Source organism: Tenrec ecaudatus, chromosome 16 (assembly GCF_050624435.1).
Source record: "Tenrec ecaudatus isolate mTenEca1 chromosome 16, mTenEca1.hap1, whole genome shotgun sequence".
NCBI classification, from domain to species: Eukaryota; Metazoa; Chordata; class Mammalia; order Afrosoricida; family Tenrecidae; genus Tenrec; species Tenrec ecaudatus.
The window spans coordinates 17516577-17539607 of record NC_134545.1 but is presented as its reverse complement, the minus strand read 5'-3'; the positions used below and the strand labels follow the sequence as shown (position 1 = coordinate 17539607).

The 23031-nt window shown below is 53.3% G+C and overlaps 1 protein-coding gene and 1 non-coding gene across 2 annotated transcripts in view; both read right to left on the bottom strand.

The window, feature by feature from the left end:
• Positions 1 to 269: 269 nt before the first annotated feature.
• Positions 270 to 23031, bottom strand: part of SVOP (SV2 related protein) — a 62989-nt gene continuing 40227 nt past the window's right edge. The window contains exons 8-16 of the mRNA XM_075534661.1: positions 22294 to 22419; positions 19975 to 20103; positions 17491 to 17564; positions 16613 to 16689; positions 11527 to 11634; positions 6250 to 6361; positions 5134 to 5215; positions 4178 to 4267; positions 270 to 574 (exon numbers count right to left, since the gene is read on the bottom strand). Coding sequence (XP_075390776.1) covers positions 368 to 574; positions 4178 to 4267; positions 5134 to 5215; positions 6250 to 6361; positions 11527 to 11634; positions 16613 to 16689; positions 17491 to 17564; positions 19975 to 20103; positions 22294 to 22419 — 1005 coding nt within the window. The 3' untranslated portion in view covers positions 270 to 367. The remainder of the gene's footprint in view (positions 575 to 4177; positions 4268 to 5133; positions 5216 to 6249; positions 6362 to 11526; positions 11635 to 16612; positions 16690 to 17490; positions 17565 to 19974; positions 20104 to 22293; positions 22420 to 23031) is intronic.
• Positions 18068 to 18231, bottom strand: LOC142429984 (U1 spliceosomal RNA). The gene has a single exon (XR_012780478.1). It is a non-coding gene; the product is annotated as a U1 spliceosomal RNA (small nuclear RNA).

Below are 23031 nucleotides of genomic sequence, written 5' to 3'. Positions count from 1 at the left end.
TCCCTGGTTCTGGGCCCGCCTGAATCTACAGAGATGGCTTGTTGCCAACGGAGGCCGTGGCCAGCCCATTCTGGCTACTCCCAAAGGGGCCCTTTACCCACCTGGAGCCTGTTACCAACTTGCCCCATCCCCACCCCTGCTCCCCCGACACACGCATACAGAGAAGACCCACCGAGCCAGCGCCGCCCCTTCCTCGGTGGGTCTCAATGGTTATGGGCACATGGAGTCACGACACAAAGCCCTGTTGGTCCAGGTCAAAGTCTCCGGTTCTTGGTGGCAGCCCCAACAGTTGGTGCCCCAGCTGGGCCCCACCAGCTCTCTGCACGACGACGCAGCTTCCAAGACCGGCTCAACCCCCTAGCAGTCACTACTCTTGGGAACCAGAATGTGACCTGGGGACGCCCGGGTCATGCGTCCCCCGGCCGACCATCTCCTGGCCCCACTCCCGGTGGCTGGATTCCTGCAGTCCGCGGCCTTTGGTCTCGATGGGCAGGAGGCAGGAGGCCACGGCGGCCAGGAGGCAGCAGGTGCTGTACACTGCCAGCGTCAGGTACACGGAGGACTCCAGCATCACCTGAGGAAGGAGGACACAGGTGAGAGCGAGCATCCCTTAGGAACCAGAGGCTCCGCCTGCCCTCTCAGAGATGGCAGGCCATGACCTCAGTAGTCTCTGAGCACCCGCGAGGCAGGCACCTTCTTCTCATTTTACAGAGGGGAGACCACTCGGGTACGGGCATACACCTGACTGCCCACTTTGCCTGTGCCCACGTGACTAGGCTGTGATTCTCAGTGGTTTGGCCGGACACTGGACTGGTTGCTATTTTAAAGTGCGGTGGGGTGGAACGAATTAGAATGACTTTCCACGAATGTGATCAACCAATCAGCGGAAATGGGCGTGGCCTGTCTCCAGACTATAAATAAGTACTCTGGCAGCTCTGTCTCCAGCGCTCTACCCTCTCCACTCTGTCTGTACCACTTGGCTTAAACGATCTGCAGATGGGGGACTTGCCAGCTGCCATGGCTTTTCGGTCATTTCCTCACAGTCAGTTGTTCTCTCTCTTTCCAAACCCATTGCTCTCAAGCAGATTCTGATCCACAGCAAGCAATCCTGTGAGACCGAGTAGGGAACCCACCACCCAGGGCTTTGTAAGCTGTCAGCTTTACAGAAGCAGAATGCCCGTCCTTCTGCTGGGTGGTGGGTTCAAACCACCAACCTTCCAGTTACCTGCCAAGTGCTTACCCACTGAGCCACCAGGGCACTGCATACAAATACATATATATGTGCACATGTACACCTATGCGTGCACATGGACATACATGTACGTATGTCTACGTGTGTACATATACAGAGATAATTTCCAAAAGGTGGAATGGAAAATTGGAATGGAAAGATATTTATGTCTCACTGTTTGTTTCTGTGGAGAGCTCCGACTTAGACCGTGCCCAAGTTCCTAGAGATGGTAAGGCTGGGGCCTGGATTTGAACCTAGGCCCCTCAGGCTGCAGAGTGCTTGTTATTAGACCCTCTCCCAGGCCACCACCTCCCACAGCAGAGTCTCTGGCCCAGGGTGCTTGGTGGGCATTCGGCAGTAGCTAACAGCCAAGCGGGTTCTAACTCATGGCATGAGCTCCGGAGGGAGGGTTGGGTTTTTGGAAGGAGATGGCCAGACCTTTCTTCTCAGGCGCCTCCCAATGGAGTTGACCTTACCAACCTTTCTGTGAGCAGCTGTGTGTGTCAACTGTCTGCACCATGTGCGGGCTTCATGAGGGCAGCACCCCTTATTCAGGACAGGAGACCTGGGCAGCACCTGACACCACGCAGGCCCACAAAGAGCTCTTTGTCAGTGGGGATCCACAATGTCCCAGCACACGCGGGCATGGCAGGAAAAGGTGGCTCAAGAGAAGCCTGATATATAAGCTTGCACTCAACTCTCTGCTTCGAGTTGATGCCTACTCACAGCGACCCTATAGGACAGGGACGAGCTGTGCCTGGGGGTTTCTGAGACTGTAACTCTTTACGGAGTGGCTGGTGGTTTTGAACTGCTGACCTTGGGGTTAGCAGCCCAACATGTTAGCACTACGCCACCGGGGCTCCTCAGAAAGCAAACAGATGGGACAATAATCCCTCTAAAAATGGAGGTGCTCATCAACGGATGTATTGAGAAATGTTGTGCATGGCATACGCTGTGGTAGTTACATTGTCTGTTGTCAATTTGAGACTTACGAGTGAAGGGGTGGAGTTTGACCTGTCAATCAGGTCATTGCTTGACCTCACTTGGAGGCGCTAAGGCAGTAGTTCTCAACCTGTGGGTTGCGACCCCTTTGGGGTCTGAACAACCCTTTCACAGGGGTCGCCCAATTCATAATGGTAGCAAAGTGACAGTGATGAAGTAGCAATGAAAATAATTTTCTGGTTGGGGGTCACCACCACATGAGGAACCATATTAAAGGGTAGCCGCATTAGGAAGGTTGAGAACCACTGCGCTAACGAGATAAATAGCTCATTGGAAGCGGGACACATGCTCACTACCTGAGAGACATTGCAGCTGACAAGAGACATGGAGCTACGCGAGTGCCCTGAGCTGGAGGAGCCACGTGGATACCCTGCCAGTGCTGAGATGCTTCCACTGCCACTGGATCCATAAGACTTCCCACCCACTGGACGGTGATCCTCCTGAATTTGGCGTCATGGCATGTGTTTCCTGAGTCTGAAGGGGCCTTTATAGATTGGTATTGGACGTGTGGGCTAATATCGGACTGATGGACTTGATGTGGACTGGGCTGGGATGTTTTCTTCATGTACAATTACTCTGTTATACACCCAGAAGTCTCCCTGGATTTGTTTGTCTAGTCTACCTGGACTAACACATGCACACACAACGGACTATTAATTTGAATGATAACGGGAGACGCGTGAGGCGTAGTAAAGCCTGGGGAAGCGAGCACCTATGTCAGGGGAAAGCCCGGCAGAGAAAGGAAGGGAAAATCGCTCCCATGGAAACGGAAGCATGAGAGGGGAAAAGAGGCCGAGAGAAGTGGCGAGACAGACTCCTTGTCCAAGGAGGAAGGCTGGCCACCCTTGGCAGAGCGAGGCCGTCCTGCTGCTTCCTGGCCCTCGCGGGAAGCGCTTTGCGGCACGTCCTGTGACCCGGACGGCCCTGGGACGCAGGGTGCTGAGTACAGCCAGTCAGGGGTGGTGGTTGGTTCTGACAGCCAACAGAACCACATGCTGTCCGGTCCTGCGCCGTCCTCACGATGGTGGCTGTCTTTGAGCCACGGTTGCAGTCACTGTCTTGATCTATCTCGTTAAGGGTCTCTTCTTCTTCTTCCTCCTCTTCCTCCTTTTTTGCTGACCCGATGCCTTACCAGGCATGATGTCCTTCTCCAGGATCATATGTCTCGCCTGATCATAGGTCCAAAGTATGTGAGACAGTCTCGCCAGCCTCGCTTCTAAGGAGGCTTCTGGATCGGCCTGGACACCTTTTGTATGATCCACTCATGTGAAATCACCTGGGATAGGCAGAAGTGTAGAGCCGATGGTGATTGGTGATCACACGGGCCGAGAGAGGAGGCAATGGGGAGTGCGTTAGGCTGAAGGGGAGTTGCGTGTCTGTGGGAATTGGGGGAGGGGGAGCGTGAAAATGCCCAGAAGTCACAGCTGCACAGCATGGCGACCATGAGCCATGTCGCTGAATGGCACATTTCACAAGGGTTAAAGTGGGACACCTTTTGTTTTGTATATATAACCATGATACATTTCCCCCCAAAGCTAGAAATAGTCCCAAGGCACACACATGGAGAGGTGCATGCATTCTGGAAGACACCTCATTATCCAACATGCAGAAGGAGGGGCTGATTGGGGTGTTGGTCTCCCCCACATTGTGGTGGCCTGCTGGCTTCCACTTAAAAATCTCTTTGGCCAATCATCCCAAGTCCATGGGGTTTTCTGCTCAGGAAATCCCTGGCTGTCGTCCACACGTCCGCCCTCCCTTCTATCCGTGTGGCTATCCGTGTAGCCACAGGCAAGTTCAAATTCAAGTCCTCTTTGGAGCCTCTTTTCTCATCCCCATGCCAGGTTTCTTCTGTCTGGGGTAGCTTGTTAAGATAAGATAGGCCCCGGACCCCGAGCAATCTGCAGGAGGCTCAGCCCATGGAAGCTGCTTTGGGGGGACACCTACCTGGGCAATGAATGGAGTAACGAGAGCACCCACTCTTGCCATGCCACTGCAGGAGCCCAGGCCCAATGCCCGCGTCGCTGTGGGGTAGACCTGCAACACAGGGCCGGCTCAGGTGAGGAGTTCTGCAGACCCAGGGACCTCCTTCCTGCCCAGCTCTGGCCTGATCGGACAGTTCCTCCACCCCATGCCTGGGGAGTCCTGAAGTTAGGATGACCCACCAAGATGTGGGGGAGTACTTATTCCTAAACCAAAAGAACAAGCTCACTGCCATCGAGTCGATTCTGACCCACAGCGGCCCTTATCGGCCAAGACAGAACTGCCTCTGTGGGTTTCTGAGGCTGGCTGGAACCGCTCACGTGAGCAGAAAATCACATCCATCTTTCTTCCGTCTAACCCGAGGCAGCTAAGAATTTGACTGAGAAAGGGCAAGAGGCTGGGTGGTGGGAGGGAGCCCAGTACCAGGGTCCTCCTGGCCCTGCATGGTGGGCCCCAAAGACCCCTCCCCTAGGAATTGTCCCGCCAGATCTAGGAGGCTAAGCTCTGCCCCAGCCACCCCCACCCCACTGCAAATGTAGGCACTGCTCTCTCGCTAGCTGGTGTCTCAGCCCTGCCCCTCCCCACTCCGCTGTTACCCAGCTGCCCTGCGAAGATGCAGCGGCACGGACTGCCACTGGCACAGAAAGACTGGCAGTCAGTCAAGACACCGCGCTGTTCTATTCTCCACCGTTATCCCTGGGCCGCAGGGGAAGCGAGGTGCTTTCCATTTTTGGTTGGAGGCAGTGGGGTAACCTTGGGGTTTGGGCACGGGGGCGTGTGTTTTCATCGGAGGAGACTAAAGACTGGAAGCCGAGTGGACAACCACTGGGCCCCAAGGACCAAGTGCGTTTCCTTCCCAGGAGCCCTGTCGGGGCGTTTCTGCAGGGCCCCCTCACCCCCGCACTCGACCTACTGCCTACCTCAGGTGTGTAAACGTAGGCTGCCTGGAAGCCCCCGGAAATAAACGCTCTGGCGATGAACAGGAACATGGTGAGCAGGTTCCTAGGGGCCGGCGGGGAAGACGCAGGTGAGCTGGGGTGTGTCTCTGACCTTGTTCCCGTGGCCGCCCCAGCAGCACGCGCCCCAGCGCCACCCCCAAAGCATGACCAGGGGGACCTGTGGACCGTCGGAAGCTGCCCAGGCTGGAGCTAAAGTGGGGAAAGGGCCAGGAGGTTTGGGGGCAGGCACTGAGCCGGAGTCACCCGAGGTGGGGAGAGCCAGCTGGAGGAAGGTCCCCAGAATGCCCATCAGCCTCCAGGCCAGCGTGTCCCCATGGGGCAACAGCACCCCTGCCGGTGGAGCGCCGGACCGACTGCCATGGGTTAGTGAGCCTGTGTGTTAATGCTTCACAGGAGTAGAAAGCCTCTTCGTTCTCCTACAGAGCGGCTGGTGGTTTCTAACCGCTGGCCTTGCAGTTGGCAGCCCAACTGGGAACCGCTGCACAAGCAGGGCCTCCTGGAGAGATCAGTGAGGGGACGGGGAAGGGCTGCAGATGCTTACACTTTATCTCGAATGATTAACTATAGAACTAACTGAAGGTTTTAATGGCCAGGGGGAAGATGCTGAGTAGGATTTGTTTGTTATTCTGAAAAGGGGGCGGTAGGCTTTGGGAACTATGGCCCCGCAGAGTGCAGGCAGAGCAGCGGCCCCCTCCCTGTTGTGAGGATGGAAAAGACGGATAACATCCCCAAACAGGGCGATGTTCAGTACTTTTGCTGAGCACAGGAACGCTTGCGCACACACAGAAACAAAGCAGCCACGTGGCTGGTCTCCGGGAGATGATGACATGAGTTTAAATTTGATGTAGTCGGATCGAGACCTGAGTCAAGCCCCCCAACCCCCTTCTTCCCCACCACCGCCACCCCACCCAGTCAGAACCTCCAACCCAAACCTGATTTTCTGGACCTTTAGGAGGTAGCTGTGAGATAAGCTCAAAGTTCTACCGAGTGCCTCGTGGGGAAGAGGGGAGATCCCCTCACCCAGATGGAGCCCTGGCCATGGCCCGAGGGACCCACACTGGGGCCAGAGAGACCCACCTTCCAACACAGATGAAGAGCAGGAGGCTGCAGAGGAAGAAGATGGCAAAACACAGGGCCATGGTCTTCTTGCGGCCCAGCCGGTCGATGATCCACAGAGTCACGAGGACACCTGGAAGGGGGCCAGGTGCATTGTGGGAGGCAGCTTCTGACGTGGCTCCCCAACAACCCAGCCTCCCAGGCTTCATACCTCACACAATCCCTCCTTGGACTTAGTGGACCTAGTGGCCCACTCCCCTTCACTAGAATAGGGCCAAGGCAATGAGATGCCGCTTCTGAGATGCGGCTGTAAAAGATGTGGCTTTGTCTTGCTGGTGCCCACCTCCTCTGGTTCTTCCAAAGTGCTTGCTCAAATGAAGGGGCCGCCTGGCAGAGAACAGTGGGCAGCCTCTTGCCCACAGCCAGTGAAGACCTGAGGCCCTCAGCCCACAACCCTCAGAGCAGGTGTGTGAGGTGTGGCAGTGCATCCCACCCCAGTCGAGCCGTCACACGAGACCTCCAGTTCAGAGGCCAACAGCCCAGACTTAGAGCTGTGAAGACATGCGCTCCCAGAGGTCCTAGGTAAGCCACCACCACCTACCTGGCCTACAACGTCAAGCCGTTAACGGTTGGACTGACTAGTGATGAAACACCGGATAGATAGCCCAGCAGGCACAGAGTCCAGCTGAGATATCTGAGCTGGACGTCACACACACAATCGGGTTCTAAGGCTCGGTCTCATCTCTAACTTTCTGTGTGGTCTCAGGCTAGCTTTTGCCTTCTCTGAACTTCTTTTTCTTCATATGTCAAATGGGCATCAACCCAAATAACTCCCTGTCGCAGTAGAAGCAGTAGAAGTCCATGACCGCTGAGTCAATTCTGATTCATAGAAGCCCTAGGGGACAGAGTGGGACTGCTCCTCAGAATGTCTGAGCCTAAATCTTCATGGGAGCAGAACCGCTGACCCACCTACTTTACAGCACCACCTGGTGTCCTGATTCAGCATTGTGCTTATTAGTTGTAATCACAATGAAAAATGTACACCAAGCACTCGTACATTTATCATCCCGTATAATCTTCCAAACCACCCTCTAAGTCGAATGCTATTAATAGTCCCCTTTAAAAGATTTCAGCCATCAAGAAATATAATAAATATTGGAACATGCCCAAGGGAGCCCTGCGGCGTACTAGGTTACATACTGGGCTGCTAACTGCAGGGTCAGCAGTTTGAAATAACCAGCTGCCCCGCCAGAGAAAGGAAGACGAAGCTTTCTACTCCCACAAAGAGTTACAGTCTTGGAAACCCACAGAGGCCACTCTACTCTGTCCGGCAGGGTTCCTATGAGTTGGAGTTGACTCGGTGATAATGTGTTTGGTTTGGTTTCACTATATGCCAGGAATTTTTCCAAAAGTGTGAATTTGACAATGAACAACAACAACAACAAAACCAAATGATAACAGATAAGGAAAAAAGGGAAGAGGAATTGCCTGGAACCACGGTGCTTAGTAAATGGCATCGGAGTCCTGGTGGTGTAGAGATAACCACAGGTTAGCAGTTTGAAACCATCAGCCACTCAGAAGAAGAGAGATGAGGCTTGCTACTACCATAATGATTTGTCTTGTAAACCCTCAGAGGGCAGTTCTATCCTGTCCTATCTGGTCACTGTGAGTCAGAACGGACTTAAGGGAGATGAGTGAGTGAGTGCATCAGTGATTGAATCGAGTGATTGGTTGATGAGCTGAGTGAGGTGATTTGAGTGACTGAGTTGACTGAGTGAATTGAGTGAGTTGAGTGAGTGACTGAGTTGATTGAGTGAATTGAGTGAGTTGAGTGAGTCAGTTGAGTGAGTGTGAGTTGAGTGAGTGAGTTGAGTTGGAGTAGTGAGTTGAGTGAACTGAGTGAGTGAGTGAGTTGATTGAGTGAATTGAGTCAGTTGAGTGAGTCAGTTGAGTGAGTTGAGTGACTGAGTTGATTGAGTGAATTGAGTGAGTTGGGTGAGTCAGTTGAGTGAGTGAGTGTGAGTTTAGTGAGTGCGTTGAGTGAACTGAGTTGAGTTGAGTGAGTGAGTTGAGTGAGTGACTGAGTGAATTGAGTCAGTTGAGTGAGTCAGTTGAGTTGAGGTGAGTGTGAGTTGAGTGAACTGAGTCAGTTGAGTTGAGTGAGTAAGTGAGTCAGTGGCATTGCTAAGTTTTTGATTCAGCTCTGCAGGCAGTAGATTTCTTGGTGTCTTAGCTTAAGTTTCCTTGGAAGCAGAGTCTGGAGGAGGATTCAAGTTAAACGTGCGTTATTTGGGAGGTAACTACAGGAAATACCAGCAGGGGGAAAGCCAAGAAGGCGGCTCTTGACCAGATGATGGACACAGTGGCTGTGATCATGGGCTCACACACAGGAACAATTGTGAGGACGGCACAGGGGTACTTCTTTTGTACGCGGGTCTCTATGTGTCCGAACTGACTCGACAGGCACCTGTCAACAACACCCTTGCTGAAGAGAAAGCCCTCGGGTCCGAGATGCACATCCAGGCTTCGCTCAAGTTGCAGGCGCAGCTTCTGTCCTGCTGGGCAAGCAATTTCACCCTCTGACTCTGAGACTCCGTGTCTTTTGTCATAAACTAAGGATGATTCTGTCACTTGACTGGATTCAGGGAGGGCACATCTGTGAAGCATTTCTCACCGGGCTCGGTCTACAGGAAGCACGTGGGAGGTGCCAGATGTTGTTACTGCAATGATTATCAATCCTTTGAAAGGAAGAGAGAGCTCGTCTCTGCATCCTGGAAAGACGTGGTGTTCCACAAAGCACAGGCCTCTTCCAGCCTGCCTGATCTGGGCGAGATTCCCATGGCTCTCTTGGTATTTCTGTACGCCTCGTGAGCAAAGCCACTTATGGAGTTTTTTGCCCAGCCTAATACTTCAAGAACGAGCAGTCCAATCAGAAAGAGTGGGCTCACCCTCCCCGTGGGCAGGTTTCTGGCAGCGTGCGATGAAACAGTTGGAGCTCCCTGAGCTTGGGGTTCCTGAGTTGCAAAGCACTGTCAGTGTAACCTCCACGTAGGCTCTTGGCTTTGCCGCTGTGGGGCTTGGGGACAAAGGGAACTGAGGCCAATATACTATTCATGCTGCTTGCTGCGCCACCAGCAAAAATGTCTGTTGTCTCTGAGCCTTCTGTTTTGTGGCTCCTGCCGGCAGCCATGCAATGGGGTGAGTGCACTTGTTAAGCGTCTTCAGACTCAAAACCAAATCCATTCAGGTCTGTCTAAATAAGATGGGCTGGATGAACAATCTGGAGGAGAAAACAACGGGACCGACAGTTCCGGGGGGACATGGGAGAGGAGGAGGTGGGGGGAAAGGTAGTGGTGTTAACAAACACAGGGACAAGGGAACAAGTGATCCAAATCGGTGGTGAGGAGGGTGTAGGAGGACTGGTAGGCCGTGATCAAGGGCAATGTAACCAAGAGGAAATGCTGAAACCCAAATGAAGACTGAGCATGATAGTGAGACAAGAAGAAAGTCAAAGGAAATAGAGGAAAGAGCTAGGAGGCAAAGGGCATTTATAGAGGTCTAAATAAAGGCATGTATATATGTAAATATATTTATATATAAGGATGGGGAAATAGATCTATGTGCATATATTTATAGGTTTAGTATTAAGGTAGCAGATGGACATTGGGCCTCCACTCAAGTACTTCCTCGATGCAAGAATACTTTATTCTATTAAACTAGCATTCTATGATACTCACCTTCCCAATACAATTGCTTAAGACAAAGCGGGTGAACAACTAAATGTGGTGAAGAAAGCTGATGGTGCCTGGCTATCAAAAGATATAGCATCTCTGGGGTCTTAAAGCCTTGAAGGTAAACAAGCAGACATCCAGATAAGAAACAATAAGGCCCACATGGAAGAAGCACACCAGCCTGTGTGATCATGAGGTGTCGAAGGGATCAGGGTATCAGGCAACATCAGAACAAATAATCATATCATTGTGAAGGAGGGGGCGGAATGCAGAGTGGAGACCCAAAGCCCATTTGTAGGCCACTGAACATCCCCTTACAGAAGGGTCTAGGGGAGGAAACAGCTAGTAGGGTGTGATGTAGCAATGATGAAACATACAACTTTCCTCCAGTTCTTAAATGCTCCCCCATCCCCTCCCCCCCGCCACACATACACACACTATCATGATCCCAATTCTACCTCACAAATCTGACTAGACCAGAGGATGTACACTGGTACAGATAGGAACTGGAAACACAGGGAATCTAGGGCGGATGATCCCTTCAGGACCAGTGGTATGAGCGGTGATACTGGGAGGGTGGAAGGGGGGTGGATTGGAAAGGGGGAACCTATTACAAGGATCTACATGTGACCTCCTCCCTCGGAGACGGACAACAGAAAAGGGGGTGAAAGGAGACGCCGGATAGGGCAAGATATGACAAAATAATAATTTATAAATTATCAAGGGCTCATGAGGGAGAGGGGAATGGGGAGGGAGGGGTAAAAATGAGGAGCTGATGCCACTGGCTTAGGTGGAGAGTAAATGTTTTGAGAATGATGAGGGCAATGAATGTACAAATGTGCTTGACACAATTGATGTATGGATAGATGATGATAAGAGTTGTATGGGCACTAATAAAATGATTAAAATTAAAAAGGACATTAAAAAAAACTAAAGAAGAAACCCAAATGCATTGTCACCGAGTTGATCCTGACCCAGAGTGACCCTCTAGGACAAGTGGAATGGTCCTTGTGGGGTTCCAAGGCTGCAGACCCCACAGAAGCAGACGGCCACATCTTTGGCCCTCTAAGCAGCAGCAAGCAGAGTTAAGCTTTCAGTTTCTGAAAACTTTTAGCTAAAGAAGCCGGTACCATAGACTGCCAGAAGAACAAACATCTGTCTGGGAGGAAGTACAGCCAGCCTGCTCCTTAGAGGAAACGATGGTGGGACTTCCTCTCACGTGCTATGCACACATTATCTGGAGAGAGCAGGCCCTGCAGGGGACACCATGCTGGGTCGAGCAGAGGGGCAATGACGAAGAGGAAGACCCTGGACGAGATGGATGGCCACTGTGGCTGCGACCATGGGCTCAGACGTAAGAACGGTTGTGAGGACGGCGCAGGACCGGCCAGTGTTTCGCTCCGTTGTCCGAACACACAGTTGCTCTGCGTCTGAACCGACTTGATGACCTCAAGCCACAAAGAAACAAAAGCCCCCGCTCCCCTAGGCAGAGCATTTGTCTCCAAGCAGTGTCCACCTGCCCCATGGCATCGCTGGCCCAGACCCGCTTGTTACACCGCCTCCTTGCCTGGGAACTCCGAGAGGGTGGTCCACAGCAGGTCCATGTAGTCCTCCTCATTCAGGTACTCACAGGCCAGACTGCATTTGGCTTCCACTTTCCTCTTCTGGTTGGAGACTTGGGGGCGAGGGTAGGGGGTGGGCAGAGAGAGAGAGAGAGAGAGTGAGCTATAGACCTGGCCTTGGGACAGCACCTTACCTTCCCCCCACACCTCCTACTGTCTGCATGAAACCACCTGGGCTGCCACCTCTAGTCCTGGCAAGGACCCAGGTTTGGAGTCAGACAGACTCTGCATTGGATCGCAGCCAGGACTTCTACAGCTCCATCTCTCTCAGCCTCTGGTGGTGGTGGCGGTGGTTTGTTTGGCTTTGCATGAACCTTTTCTTGTGAATTCGTTGGGGGCAGGGTTCACATTTCAGACCACCGGCTCTACCATCCACGGTTCAAACTACGCGGCAGCCTCCCCCAGCCCGCTCTGCCACCCCACCCCTCTCCTCTGACTCCCCTCCTCCCTTCCACGCCCCCATCAATACCCGCCAACCTTCTAGTCTTGTTGCTGCATCGTTCCACCCCGGGGGCTCCCTCCCTTGGGAACCTCCAAAGCCTGTTCACTTTGGGGTGCCGGTCTCTGTCTCGGCTTTTCTGCGCCTCTTGCGGTCTCCCGCCATCCTGGTCCTTTCGTGGCGGGCTGCCTTCACTCGGGGCGGCATTCTCCAGGCCCATCAGTGTCGTGGGGGTTTCCTGGTGCCATCCTTGTGTTTTGTTTTAGCAATGCGCAGCATGCCGGTGTGTGTGTGGGCCCAAGTTTCCTGCTCCGCTCTCTTTGGTGGGCTCCTGGGCTGTTTCCCGCTTCTTGCTACGGTGACAGGGCAACAATGCACGCAGGAGAGGCTGCGTCTGTGCCTGCTATGGCCCAGTCTGTTTCCTGCCTCAAACCGGGCCGGATGCAACCGCTTCGCTAGGCACTTGGAAATCGTCTGTTGCACGAATGTGCCCAGTCCAGTGTTGGCACATACCAGGTGCTTGGTGGGCAGACAGCTCCTGGGGAGGGGGCTCCTCAGGATGCTTGCTGCTATGGACTGACTGAGGTTCATATCCTAGCCCCTGCACCTGTAAATGGAAGTCTGTCTGTAAAGAACGATGCTTCTTTTGTGGTGTGAACGAGGGCAGGCCAGGGTGGGGCAGGATGGATCCTAAACCTCCTCTGTCTCTGCGTGGTGGTTCCTGTAGGCCCAGCTCCACAGATGCACAGCGGGAAGGCATCCTGGGAGGAGCATCAAGAAACAACGCCTGGCGCAATCAATCAATCAAGTCAGATTAAAAAAAAAGAAGAAGAAGAAACGCCTGGCACTCCAGAAGCTGAAAGACACAAGGGCTTCCCAGCAGAGCTGACCAGGGACGGAGGGAAAGCCTAGTCCTGCTTGCAGCAATAAACTCCCGTTCTGAGGGCCACTCCCCTGTGGTGTGGCTGTGACCGACCGACCACAGCAACAGGAAACACGGACTCCTGCCTCCTGGTGGCCTCGCCCTTAAGTCATCCCTTGCCTTTGATGGATGTGTGGGACGTGGGACCTGGGACTTGCCTCTTACCAATCAGATACAGCACGGGGGACCGTGAGGACACGACTGTGTGTGTGCCACGCCGCTGTGTGAGACTGCAGTGCCCATCTGGCTAGGGATGTGTCGCACTGTTCTCCCTTAACCACTACGAGGAGGCAAGTGGCCGTGCGGGTGGCCCCACACAGCAAGGGACAGAAGGCATCCTCTGTGAATGGAGAGCAGGTCACCAGCCAAAACCAACAAACGCCTGTTCAGTGCAACAGCCACAAGGAACTTGGGGTTGCCAGAAATCACAGAGTCTCTAAGTGAGACCCTCCCCGCTCCCCCACCCTGGCTGATCCCCCTGGTTGTTGCTGTACCCAGACCCCTGACCCACAGAGACGGGAGACTATGCACGTGTGTTGTTCTGAACTGTGGTGTATTGAGGAATAGACTCATTCTTTTTTTTCCGTTTTATTAGGGGCTCATACAACTCTTATCACAATCCATACATCAATTGTGTAAAGCACCTTTGTACATTCATTGCTCCCATCATTCTCAAAACATCTGCTATCTACCTAAGCTCCTGGCATCAGCTCCTCATTTTCCCCTCCCTCCCACCCGCCCCTCCCTCATGAGCCCTTGATAATTTATAAATGATTTTGTTATATCTTGCCCTGTCCGACGTCTCCCTTCACCCACTTTTCTGTTGTCCGTCCACCAGGGAGGAGGTTTTATGCAGATCCTTGTAATTCGGTTCCCCAGACACATTCATTCTTGTGGAATCCAGATTTCTAGATTTGGGTTGGAAGTTCAAGTGACCTACCCAAGCTGCTGCCCGGCCATGATCTTTGAACCTCACACCTTGGGGGAAAACTGACTTCATAAAGATCACTTTCGAGTGTTTATATGTGGCCGTTCAGTTTGGGCAGAGGACAATCCCGAAGGTCATACTCGATGTTAGGATTCAAGGTCCACCGGTCATTACTTTAATTGTTCTTCAAGAAAAGGCTGCCTGACACTCCACATGGCGACAAGTGGGTTTTGATTCCCTCTGGGCCCTGTTCCCATGGCAATGTGTCATTACCAGGGGTCAGTGGGAGCCTTAGACTCTGTAACCGATTTGTGTTTTCTTGGGAACACGGTTGACTCTCTCGTCAGAGACGTTGCCCTGCTCGGCAAGTCATCTAGTCCCTCAACTTCCATCAGCTTCGGTGACTGGCCTCCTCTTGTGTTTTCCTGTTGTGGTTGTGTTGCTCTTTGGCAGTAGCTAATGGATGACACACACCCAGCGTGGTTCATCCCCAACCCCACTCTCTCCCCATTTATTGAGAGCGAATCCCAGGGGAGCCCCGTAGCCAAGGAGGTGATGGCAACAAGAGTCTCCCTCTTGGTCCCGACGAATTCGTAGTGAAGGCTCAATGTTGCTCTATCCCAGGTCTTCCTTCACCCCAAAATGCAGGGCTGGTCCCCCAAAGGTAGAGGAGCCACAGCAATGTCAGTCAGGCTCTCAGCAGATGAGACCCAGAGAGGGGGCGTGCCCCTCCAACCCACGCTTCCCAGGGCTTCCCCGTCTCAGACAGTGGCATCTCCGCAGCCTTGACCCCTCTCTTCATGACGCGCCCCAGTCAATCGGTCAGCAAATCCACTGGGTCAGCCTTCAGCTCCTATTACAATAGCATCAGCTGCTTGCCTGCATATCCCCTGCGGTCATCCTGGTCTGAACCGCCCCCCTCCCCCCACATCCCTCACCTGAATTACTGCAATAGCCTCCCCGCTGGTCAACCTGCTTCCACACCTGCGCCCCACTCTTGCTGCCGTCCACTTCCAAGATGGCAGCTGGAGGCGCGCTCGGCAAACCTAAGTCAGACTTGGGTTTACATGTGGGGAGAGAGGGGCCGTGCACCGGGAACTGGACATGTGGCAGAACTCTGACATGAATGCGGGCACATTGAAGTCTCTCTCAGACACGCAGACGTGGAGGGGGGTTGTGATGACTAGACCTGCCTGACAAGAAATGTCCGTGAGAGTTCTAGAGACCTGAAAGACTAGGCGTTGGCTCACTGACATTGGGTCGATAGTGACCCATCTAGGACAGGGTATGACTGGGCTCCTGAGGCTGTAAATCTTCACGGGAGTAGAAAGCTTCGGCTTTCTCCCAAGGAATGAATGGTGGGTTGGAACTACCAACCTTGCAGTTAGCAGTCCAGATGTAACCCACTGCCCCACTGGGGTTTCTTGAAGAAAGAGAGAGAATGAATGAGAACCTCATGAGCATTTGTGAGGCAATACATGTCTCTCACTGAAAACAACAACCAGCCCCTGTGGCAGTTACATTCTCTGGCGTCAACTTGCGAAGGGGTGGAGTCTAGCCTGTCAATCAGCTTTTCATTTGGAGGCGCAAAGGAGATAAAGAGCTCAGTGGGGGGGGCAGGGCAGAGACACTCTCTGCTTGTCTTCCTGCTGACAAGCCACATGGAGACCCCCTCATGGAATCAGAGCCCTGGAGCTGGAGGAGCCACATGGAGACCCACGCCAGCGCTGAGATGCTTCCACTGCCACTGGATCCACAAGACTTTCCACCCACGGGCCTGTGATCTTCTGGCGTCATTGCACATTTTGCGTGAGTCTGAAGAGGAATTTATGGATTGGTATTGGACATAGGGGCTAATATCGGGCTTATGGACTTAATCCGGACGAGGCTGGGATGTTTTCTTGATGTACAATTGCTCTTTGATATAAAGTTCTCTCTTATACACACGAGTGTCTATGAATTTGCTTCCCTAGTCTACCCAGACTAACACAGGCCCTCTCTCTTACACACGAGTGTCTATGAATTTGTTTCTCTAGTCTACCCAGACTAACACAGCCCCTCTGTTTGAAACTCTGAGGGCCTCCTCCATCTGAAGTCAACATCCTTAAAACCCCTCTGAGGCCGTGGACGACCTGGTCCCGTCAAGTCCTTGTTCCAGAGCACACCTTGGCTTTCTCACTGGGCTCCAGTCACCACGGACTCCCTTACTGGCTCTTCACATAAAGCGCACACACTCCTGCCTCAGGGCCTTGGCACTGGCCATTCCCTCTCTGGACTGCCCTTCTGCTATCCCATGGCTGTCCCTAACCTCCTCCAAGTCTTTCTTTAAATGTCACTTTCTTCTCATTCAGTCCATCTTGCCTGAAAGGTCCATCTGACCCCACCCCGCCCCCAGGCCTTATTCTGCCTTAGATTCCTAATCCCTGCCCCATACCCCTGCTCTGGGGGACGTCTTTCCCCCCATATCATTTGTCAGCAAATACTGTGTCAGGCCTTTGAAATGGACCGCCGTGCCCTGGCTGGTGGCCTCTGGGAGAAGACCCAGGTGGCTCCAGGAGGCAGCGTTCCATCGGTGGTCTGAGCTGACCCAGCGGTGCCCTGGGAGACCAAGAGCTCATGAGCGCCCACCATGGGGAGAGCGTGGCTCGCCACACACGTGGCTCCCATGGACGGGCAGGCAGCTCACGCCGGTGCTGAACAAGCCAGTTGGTTAGCTGGCCCGGGGCAGCCTGCAATACTCACTGCTACAGATGTCTCCGACTTGGAAAATCTCCGTGGTGAGCAGAACCAATCCGTAGTAAGAAAACGCATTGGAAAACCTGCCGGGAAGGAAACAGGAAAGACCAGGAAGTGCATGAAAGTGGATGTGTGAGAGTTCCTTTCTCCCCAGCCCGCAAAGTGTTGGGGACACGTCTGCGGCCATGCCCCCCTCCCCATGGCTATGGGGGGCTTTAGACACGAGCAGGAAGAGAGCAGGTGTGAAGCAGGCTGCAGTGAACCCTCTAGTCCAGTGGTTCTCAACCTGTGGGCCGCGACCCCTTTTGGGGGGGGGGTTGTCAAACGACCCTTTCACAGGGATCGCCAGATTCATAACGGAAGCAGAATGACAGCGATGAAGTAGCAATAAAAATAATTTTCTGGTTGGGGGTCACCACCACATGAGGAACTGCATAAAGGCTGAGAACCACTGCTGTAGTCAATTTCAACTCCAAGTGCCCCACGGGGCAAAGTAGAGCACCTGCTTTCTAAGGCCATCACCTTTACAGAAACAGCCTGCCTCATTTTCCTGCCCTGGAGCAGCTGGTGGATTCGAACCGCCAACCTTTCGGTTCGAAAGTGAGCGCCGGACCCTTGTATTGCCAGGGCTCCTCCCCCTAAAGACGACAGCCTAGGAGAAACCCCGGGGCTCTTTCTACGCTGCCCTACAGGGTCGCTGGGGGTTGGGAGCGACCAGACAGCTCACATGCAGCAGTACAGTGATTCCTAAATTGGGCAGGAGTTGTGGGGAGTGGCGCCCATGCAAATAACGTTGGAAAACACCCCCCCACACACACACAGGATGCCAGTGTGCTTCCCATGAAAACAACCCCTACCCACGGCACCGGAGGAGGGGCACTTACCAAATAAACCACAGCAGCAGCGTGGTCCACCTAAACTGGGGTGAGAAGAGGTCCCTTATTTTGCCTCGGTCTTCCTGTTTCAAGACAAAGACATGCTGTTGAATGTGCTCACCCACACGGGCAGGGGTGGTGGCTGGTGGCCTGAGATGGGGTGAAGGGAGGAGGGAGAGTTGAAGGTGGGTCTCTGCTCTCACGGGGGAGGCCTCTTGCGGGAGGGGCATGGAGGATTCTGGGACGCAGGAGCTCGACTCGAAGGATGCAGGCGATGCACACACATGTCCTCATGCAGGTACATGCGCACGCACACACACACGCACCCTGCTCTGTGCCTGGAGCTGGGACGCAGATCCCTCAGGCCATAACCTCTCTGGCTCCAAACTCAGGGAGCTCAGGACCAGCCCAGAGCTGTCCAACCACTTCACGCATGCGCACACACACGTACACACAAAGCCAGCTTTAAGTCAAAACCAAACTCACTGCCCTCGAGTGGATGCTAACTCACAGTGACCCAACAGGACAGGGTAACACTGCCCCGTGAGTTTCTGAGATGGTAACTCTTTTTTTTTTTTTTTCTTTTCAGGGGAGAGCGTGAACGCAGTCCCCCACTACCACAAATTATGCAGTCGAGTTTCCCACATTTGGGGAAATCGCAGGGGTCAGCACATCCGGAGTGCAATGGATAAGCCTCGCCCTGGGAAAACCACCTTGGTGATCATGGTATCTCCCCTGCCAGGTAAGTATAGATGGTAACTCTTTACAGAAGCAGAAAGTCACGTCTCTCCTGGGGAGTGGCTGGTGGTTTCGAACCATTGACTTTGCAGCTAGCTGCCCAAATCATCACCATTCCACCAGCTTGACATCAAGTGATGATATTTACTGTGCCGAAAACCAAGTCACCAATTTACAAACCGAAAGGAATGAATGAATGAAGGAAGGAAGGAAGGAAGGAAGGAAGGAAGGAAGGATAGAAGGAAAAAGAAAATGACTCATTGATCAATTTTCAGGATTAACTTCTTCACCTGGTGATGGAAGGTCAAGCTGCTTGCCCAAAGGTTGCTGGGTCAAGACTACCCAGAGACTCTGGGGGAGACAGGCCTGCAGCCTGATGCGATAAAGACTGTAGTCCAGGATGCCCTATCTGTTACATGCGTTGGAAGCGACACGGTGCCACCTGACAACACCTTGGCCTGACAATGAACCCTAAGTGACTCTCAGGATATAGGCAGAAGCTATGAAGACCCTTTCTACGATGTGGCGAAGGAATATTCTTCTCTTGGCGTTTTAAGGAGTGGTCGCCTATTTCAAGTGAGTCCTGGGGGTGCTGTGGTTAGAGAGCTGGCCTGCCAACCACAAGGTTGGTGGTTCGAACCCACCAGCCGCTCTGAGGGAGAAAAAATGCAGCCGTGGGCTTCTACGAAGATGGAGCGTCTCAGGAACCCATGGGGCTGAGCTGGACTCTTGGAGCTCTTTCAGTCTCCAACTTCTTGGGTATATTAAAAAATTAATCATTTTATTAGGGGGGACTCTTACAAATCTTATAGCAATCCATTATTCAATAGTATTAAGCACCCTTGTACATGTGTTGCCATCAACATTTCCAGAACATTTTCTTTCCACCGGAGCCCTTGGTATCAGCTCCTATCTCTTCCCCACCTCCCCCACCCTCTCACCCTCGTGAAACCTTGATCAAATATATATTATTATTGTTATTTCGTGGCTTACACTGTCCATTGTCTTCCCCCCCTTTTGGGGGGGCTGGGATTTGTGTCTTTATTTATTTCTCAGTCTTAATTCTTATAAATAAATTATGAGGGCAGTGGGGAGGGTATTGATTTAATGTATTTAGGAATCGATTAACATATAAATAGGACTCGATCCCTTGATATAGCTATAGGAAGACTGTATTGGGGATCAGATGCTTCTACATCTATGGCACATAAACAGGCTGCTTTCAAGTTGCCTCTGGTTCGTGATGAGCCCACGGGTGGAAATGTGCTCTAAAGGGTTTTCAGTGGCTGGGTTTACAGAAGTCGATTGCCAGGCTTTTCTCCCGCTGTCCCTCTGGGCGGACTTGAACTTCGCACCTTTTGGCTCATAGCTGAGCATGCTGACTGTGTGTACCGCTCTAGGTCCACAGTACACACAGAACATTTCCTTCTTTGCTGAATACATTCACCCACATCTGTTCACAGACACACGTATACTTTATCCCAAGTAAGCAAGCCCGCATGCGCACTGATGGGTGTACATCCTCCCCCATGCAGGTGCTCACATGGTGTGCACGCACACACCATCCCATCTGTACACACTCACCCGCATGAGCACTCACAGACATGCACAGTCCAATGTGTGCACGCTCACCCGTATGTGAACCCATAGGCACACCCTCCACTCCATGTCCTCGTGCTCACTGGTGCGCACGTGTGCTCACCTGCATGCACATACCCCCCCCCCCCCCGTGTGCACATGCGTGCCAGCACTGACCTGTCTGGAGGTGACGAGCCTCCCCAGGGGCATCGGGGCTCCGTTTTCTGCCGCGATCCTCTTCAGGGTCTTGATGGCCTTCTCCTGGTTCCCAGACAGCACATCGTACCTCGCACTCTCTGGCAGCCACTGCGGGGACAGGAGGGCGGGCCGTGCCCGGTGAGGGCAGCACAGAACGCAGCCTCCCTGCGTGCTGAGTCCTTCAGACTGCGGACTCCAGGGCCAGAGGCCTGGCTTCGAATCCTGGCCCTCCCACCATGACATGGGTCATGGGACCTCTCTATGCCTCTATTTTCTCCTCCAGGAGCGGGGGTGATAATACGAGACCCTTCTGAGAGTACTGGATGAGAAACTCCAGTCCAAGGGTTCAGGACAGTGTCTGGCACGGGTTAAATGGTAGCTAAGATTACTGTCCCTGTTGGTACTACTGAGCCCTGGTGATAGTTCGTTAAGCGCTGGGTTGCTAATCATGAGGCCAGCAGTTCAAACCCACCAGCCACTCTGAGAGAGAACGATGAGGCTGTCTGCGCCCATCAATATTTACAGCCTTGGAAACTCTAAGGAGCAGTTCTATTCTGTCCTTTGGAGGGTCACTATCAGTCAGAATTGACTCAGAGGCAGTGGATTTTTTGTTTGTTTGTTTGTTATTGTTAAGGACTATTCCTTGGAGTCTTTTCCAAGTTCCAGGAAGGGTCAGGTTAAATGAAGCCCCCCACTCCCACCATCATCAGAAACCCCGCCGGCCTCTCTCAGGAAAGTATTCCCCCACCTGTACATCTTGCATCATCTAGCGATTTCAGCCCAAGAGATCCCATGGGATAGAGCCCCACCCATGAGTGACCACGAAAATACAACCCTGTAAAAACCAAGCAACCACAGCCTGTGGAAGAGCAGGCTTCGTGGAGTCGTAGAGAGGCCACCAGACCCAGAGGTGGAAGAGCTGCTTCTCATGAAGTTCGGGCTCTTATTTGCTGTGTGTCCTTGAGCAAGTCAATCCGTCTCTCTGGTGCTCTGCTTCCCCATCAGTCCAATCGGGATGTAGCAGACTGTGAGAGCCCACCAAAGTCCTTGCTTCCCCTTCGACAGTCCACGGATGTCCCAGGAAATGGGTGCCCAAGGAAAGATTGCATTTCCCAGCTGTCCCTGGCCCTTGCAGCTAGATAAGGCCGTGTGATTTGCTTTCACCGGTAGCATATGAGAGGGTCGTTCTGGCAATCATAGTTCAGAAGAAGTTTGCCAGGGATGTTCTGCCAGCTCAGCCTACTGTCTGCATGCAGAAGGTGCTAAAGACCTAGAGGAGCGCCGTCACAAGCTGGAAGGAACCTGGGCCTGTAATTACAGCTGCCGATCAGCAACACCCACCTGCACTATCACGTGCGTGCGTGAGAGAGGAACTGCTGTGGGAAGTGACTGAATTCCTGGGCCTTATTTGGTCCAGTGTGCCATCCTAACTAACGCAGGGTCAGCCACTGCCCCACTTCCCGCGGTGATTGGGAGAAAGACATAAGATGATGCATCGTTAAGCGTGGGAATTATTATTCCTAATGCCATTTCCAGGAATTATTGCAGTAGTTGCTACAGAGGAGAGACCCCAACCCCTTACTCTGGGGCCACAGATGCTTCAAAGTGTTTCGTGTGCGTGGCAGGCACCTGAAATGCCAAGCGTGTGAGGCGGTAGTGGTAGAGGATGTGCTTCCGGCAGACCCGAGGTGGAGAGTTCCTTTGAGCCCCTGGAGCCAGGCATACCCGAAGTCAGATATTCTGTTTCCTCCCATAAACCTACCCGTCTCTTGCGCTCGAGCCGATAGGAACTGGGTTTCTGTCACTTGCAACAGAAGATTCCCAATGAATCCAATGGAGGCACCTTAAATGTGGACCATAGGTTCTCAAACGTATGGGGCCTACCACCGCCTTTTCAGGGAAAAAAAATAATGGACTCAGTACCCCCCTCCCAGCACTGCAATAACTTTTGTATGATGTCCCCTAATTCAGGATGACGTGTAGGGATCTGGCTTTGCTGCTCCCTTGGATTGTCCCAGTGCCCCCTCCCCCACACTGGAAGCAGCACTGATACCAACCAGGCAGTGTTCGTTGTCCCTGACTATCTCCCTCAGGAACATTCCAGAATTCTGGAGGAGCTCCACCAGGCCTCGTCCCCTTGTCTGATCTCCCAAGTGCATAACCATAACCATTGCGCACGGTGGCTTTGGTGCCCGTCTCCACCCGCCGCGTGCTACGGAAGGGGAAGTAAGAGTGTCGGTCGCACCAGGATTCCGTGCACAGCAAGGACCAGGCAGGCCTCTGGGAGGCTATACCTACAAAACACAGGACGGCGAAGAGGAAGAGTGGAACGGCCGAGAGGATGAGCAGCCACCGCCAGCCCAGGGTGGGCATCACGAACACAGCCAGGAGGACCTCGAACACTGTCCCGACGGCCCAGAAGACCTGGCGGGGGAGAAGCGGGGTCAGTGGAGGGGCAGTACGGTCCACCTGGGTGGACGCGGTTCTACCCAAGGGCATCGGGAGCGCTCACCCATTGCGGCCCAGCTGGGTTAGAATGACCACTGCGTTCCCATGATCCATTGGGTTAGCCTAAGGCCACGAGGTTGGCCCTCTCCCGAGGGAACCAGTCATGCTGTATGACGCTTGCAGGGTGGCCCCTGAGGTTGTGCCCCGAGGCAGTGCTGGTGAAGGGGATCAGCGTATGGTGGTGGACACATGGCCATTGGGATGGTCCGGTGGACATCAGTATCTATGGTGTCAGGTACCACCAAGCAGGTTCCCACTCAGTGTGATTCCCCCCCCCCATGCACAATGGAACGAACCCCCCCCACCCCTGGTTCTGTGCCATGCGCACCATCATTGCTGGGTTTGCGCCCACGGCTCCCATGGCTCCCATGATCTCAATGAGGGTCTTCCTCTTTGTCACTGGCACCTCTATTTACCAGCTCGTGTCTGTTGCTGATGTTGTTCAGTGCCTTCGGTTGACGACCCATCACCCGGTCCTGTGCCGGCCTCACAAGGGTTCTGGTGCTCGGGCACACTGCGGCAGCTGCA